This window comes from Myotis davidii, unplaced genomic scaffold (genome assembly GCF_000327345.1).
Source record: "Myotis davidii unplaced genomic scaffold, ASM32734v1 scaffold425, whole genome shotgun sequence".
In the NCBI taxonomy this organism is placed as follows: Eukaryota; Metazoa; Chordata; class Mammalia; order Chiroptera; family Vespertilionidae; genus Myotis; species Myotis davidii.
Genome location: NW_006296413.1, coordinates 3858569 through 3862914, shown reverse-complemented (window position 1 = coordinate 3862914; position 4346 = coordinate 3858569). Strand labels below are relative to the sequence as shown.

Genomic DNA, 4346 nt, shown 5'->3' with positions numbered 1-4346 from the left:
ACCATGGGCTCCGGGGGAAGGTGGTGGCTCCGTGGGGGTAGCGAGGGCGTGGCCCGCACACCCCGGGCCGGGGAACTCCTCTCCTGGGAGCAGAAGGAAGTGGCGGAGCCCTGCGTTCCGGGAGGGGAGCGGTGATGTGGGTAACCCCAGGGTGGGGGAGGCCCCCCGGGTGTAGTCCTGGGGAGGCCTGGGTGCTGAGGAGGCCTGTGCGCCCCGCAGGATGGCCGAGGAGATCATCACCCCCGTGTACTGCACCGGGGTGTCGGCCCAAGTGCAGAAGCAGCGGGCCAAGGAGCTGGGCCTGGGCCGCCATGAAAACGCCATCAAGTACCTGGGCCAGGACTACGAGCAGCTGCGGGCCCGGTGCCTGCAGAGCGGGGCCCTCTTCCGCGACGACGCCTTCCCGCCGGTGACCCAGAGCCTGGGCTACAAGGACCTGGGCCCCAACTCCTCCAAAACCTACGGGATCAAGTGGAAGCGCCCCACGGTGAGAGGGGGCTTCCCCGTGCGGGGCTCAGCTTACCCCCATCCTGAGTGAGGAGTGGGAACAGGACTCCGGGTCCCAGTGGGGAGTGGGGCCTGGGGGTGGGCTCGTTTCTGGGAGACAGGACGCTGGGTCTCTTGCAGGAGCTGCTCTCAAACCCCCAGTTCATCGTGGACGGAGCCACCCGCACGGACATCTGCCAGGGAGCCCTGGGTAGGCCCTAGCGGGTCCCGGGTGTTTTTTCCACAGGAGTTCCCTCTGCCCGTTCCTTTTGGCTCTGCCCCAACCCCTCCCTCCTGCAAGCTCAGACAGGCTCTGGCTGCCTGTGCCGGGGCTGGTTCGCCCAGATTCCTGGGGCTTTCTGCTAGCTGAGGGGTAGGCCACCCAGGGGACCCCTGGTTCTCCCCGGCATGGGCAAGCACTAGCAGAGCAGGCCTGACAGGGTCTCCCATCCCAGGGGACTGTTGGCTCCTGGCTGCCATCGCCTCTCTCACCCTCAACGACACCCTCCTGCACCGAGTGGTTCCGCACGGCCAGAGCTTCCAGGATGGCTACGCCGGCATCTTCCATTTCCAGGTGAGATGCAGGGGGCGGGGAGAGTGGCAGCCAGCACCCACCGGGGAGGGGGGGACAGGTGACCCTCAGACTGCAGTGGGGGTGGCTCAGAGCCACACCCTGCAGGGCCCGCCCTCCCTCTGGAAAGAATGTGCCCTCTCGGTGCCATCCGGGCGGTCAGCTGTGGAGCTGTGGCAGGTGGGCAGGTATTCGGCTGGCAGCGTTCCCGGGTGGCTGTGCTGATCAGGGGAAAAAGTGCTGGGAAGGGTAGAAAGATCTCTGTGCCTGTGTTATGTCCTGTGGGACAAATCCTTTTTCCTCCCAGGGTCTCAGTTTCCCCTAAAAAAAATTAATGTTCTGCTGGGTGAGGACAGACCAGCACACATGGCCATCCCCACCCATGGTGTCCACCCCCCGCCCCCAGCTCCTCCTGGCAACCCCTAGCCCCTGACAGCCCTGCAGAAAAGAACAACTTGGGATTAAGTCTATTTAAACCAGATTTTCCTGACGTTTGCACACCAAGCCCATTTTCAAGTCAAAGACTAATGAATTCTTAATGAGCTGGTGTTGGGGGAGACACCACCCCTCCCCCAGCAACCCTGGATGAAACCCTGTGGTCCCAGCCCTGCCCTGGGAACTCCCCCTCCTTCTGCCTAGTCAGGGAGCCCCTTACTGTCCTCCCTCCTCGCCACCTTGGGGCCCAGGAGACAGCCTACAGCAGCGGTCGCCAACCTTTCAGACCTCACGGACCACTGGTTGGCGTGGCGACCGCTGGCCTACAGGATCCCAGCTGCCATCTACAGTGGCCAAGTGCCACACCTGCCCAGGCTGTCCAGAGGGACTTGGCCTCACCGTCCCTTTCCCCGCCCCCTTCCCTCTCTCTTCCAATCCGCTCCTTCCTGCCTCTTTTGGCCGGTCCAGCAGCCCCCCCACTACCCTTGCTACTTGGGTGCACCAGCCCCCCTTCCCCCATTGTTCTACACCTTCCTTTCTCAGCAGCAACGGGCTGCTTCTGGGCCGGGGCAACCGGACGCCTCCCTTCTGGGGAACCTGGCCTCTGGCACCTCTGAAGCAAGCCCCAGGATTGCAGGAACCCCGCCCATCCTGTGGTTGCAGGACTGGGTGCTACATTTTTGGTCCACGCCCACTTTGCATATGTATCCCCCACCCCCACCCTCACACACACCCTGGCCTAGAATGCGGAGGGGAGAGGTGGGGACTGTGCCCTAAAGGGGGCTAGTTCCCCAGAGCCCAGCGGGGAGCGTTCCAGTCTCTCCACTGACACCTCGGGCTGTTTCCGGAAAAGCAGCTTTGCTGCCCTTGTAGGGCGCTTTACCTTAAGGATCGGGTTAGCGTTCCTCGTGAGGAAGGCCCTGCGGCCCCCTTGTATGGACAGGGAAACTGAGGCTCAGGGGGCATAACTTGCTCTGGGATACCTGGCATCGTAAGCGGCAGACGGAGGCGTGACCTCAGGCTTGGGGACCCCAGAGCAGGTCTCACCGTGCCCCTTCCCCCCACAGCTGTGGCAGTTCGGGGAGTGGGTGGACGTGGTCGTGGATGACCTGCTGCCCACCAAGGACGGGAAGCTGGTGTTCGTGCACTCGGCCCAAGGCAACGAGTTCTGGAGCGCCCTGCTCGAGAAGGCCTACGCCAAGTGAGTGGGCCGGGGGGAAGCTGCAGGCCACCCCGGGGCAGTGTCCTCTGTGGTGCCCGAGCACTGACCCGGGGCCACCCACAGGGTGAACGGCAGCTACGAAGCCCTGTCGGGGGGCAGCACCTCCGAGGGCTTTGAGGACTTCACCGGCGGCGTCACCGAGTGGTATGAGCTGCGCAAGGCGCCCAGCGACCTCTACCAAATCATCATCAAGGCCCTGGAGCGGGGCTCCCTGCTGGGCTGCTCCATCGATGTGAGTGCCTGGCGAGCCTCCTGTGTGCACGGGGCCGGCTGGCTCTGGCCAGAAGCGGTGTCAGGGTGCCCAGCCCCCGACCCTGGCGGCATTGGCAGAACCCTCGGGCAGCCCCCTTCTAGGGGCAGCATCTGCACTTGGAGGTGTTGGGTTAGATGGGGTCGGGGTCCCGGCCTGCCACTCCGTTCCATAGGGGGGACTGTCCAGGACCCTCATGCTCGGGGCTCACCTCTGCCTGGGGGTAGGGATGCTGACCGGGTCCCTGGAACCTCGCCCCTGACCAGAGCACCCGACCTTGCAGATCTCCAGCGTCCTGGACATGGAGGCCGTCACCTTCAAGAAGCTGGTGAAGGGCCACGCCTACTCCGTGACGGGGGCCAAGCAGGTACCCTGGGGCCTTCCCTACAGGGTGCTGCCCGCGTCTTTGCCTGACCTTGCCCCTTGGCCGAGACCAGGGCTGTGGGAGGGGCTGGCTCTCCTGCAGTCGCCCCTTATTTGCCTCCTGGGGACTCCTCTCCTGAGGCGTGTGTCCTGGCCTGCCTCGATGGACGGTCGTTTGCATACGTAGCTGCTCCTCCGCTGGGTCTGGTGCGCCCGGGTGCCGCGCCGGGCTAGGCCAGGGTGACGTGGCGGGAAGGGGTGTTGCAGTGCGTGCCGGGCTGGCGCTGATGGGAGCTCTGGGGAACAGGTGAACTACATGGGCCAGATGGTGAACCTGATCCGGATGCGGAACCCGTGGGGCGAGGTGGAGTGGACTGGAGCTTGGAGTGACGGGTGAGGGGCAGGGGGTACCGGCTGGGGAGGCTGCTCAGTGCCCCTGGCATTTCTGCTCAGGGCGCTGCCAGCCTGGGGTGGGCTCAGGATTGAGCAGAGGGGCCCATCCTCACGTTCCTGGGCTCAGGGACCATGCTCAGGCCACCTGAGCTCCTGGGCCCAGCCTGTGAGCCTGTCAGGCCACCCCTGGAACTGGGATCTTGGGGCTTAACCTTGACCGTGACCTGGGCTAGGGGAGGACAGGCCCCAGGGACAGAGGCCCTTCTCCCCACAGCTCCTCAGAGTGGAACAACGTGGACCCTTACGAGCGGGAGCAGCTCCGCATTAAGATGGAGGACCCCCCCCCCCCCCCCGCCCACCCCCCCGGGAGCCGTGCCTGCTGCATCCCCGGGGGTCTTGGCCGGGGACTGGGGCTCACCTCTGCCCCTCGACCCCCAGGATGTCATTCCGAGACTTCATGCGCGAGTTCACCCGCCTGGAGATCTGCAACCTGACCCCCGACGCCCTGAAGAGCCGGCGGTTCCGCAAGTGGAACACCACCCTCTATGACGGCACCTGGCGGCGGGGGAGCACCGCGGGCGGCTGCCGGAACTACCCAGGTGACCTGAGCCCCCCGCACGCAGAGC

The 4346-nt window shown here is 65.2% G+C and overlaps 1 protein-coding gene across 1 annotated transcript in view; it reads left to right on the top strand.

Moving 5' to 3' along the window:
* The first annotated feature begins 130 nt into the window (after nucleotides 1–130).
* The window catches only part of CAPN1 (calpain 1), a 34599-nt gene continuing 30383 nt past the window's right edge, over nucleotides 131–4346 (top strand). The window contains exons 1-9 of the mRNA XM_006771615.2: nucleotides 131–487; nucleotides 628–697; nucleotides 942–1060; nucleotides 2560–2693; nucleotides 2778–2946; nucleotides 3248–3331; nucleotides 3635–3720; nucleotides 3995–4057; nucleotides 4147–4319. Of these exons, the coding sequence (XP_006771678.1) occupies nucleotides 221–487; nucleotides 628–697; nucleotides 942–1060; nucleotides 2560–2693; nucleotides 2778–2946; nucleotides 3248–3331; nucleotides 3635–3720; nucleotides 3995–4057; nucleotides 4147–4319 (1165 nt within the window). The 5' untranslated portion in view covers nucleotides 131–220. The remainder of the gene's footprint in view (nucleotides 488–627; nucleotides 698–941; nucleotides 1061–2559; nucleotides 2694–2777; nucleotides 2947–3247; nucleotides 3332–3634; nucleotides 3721–3994; nucleotides 4058–4146; nucleotides 4320–4346) is intronic.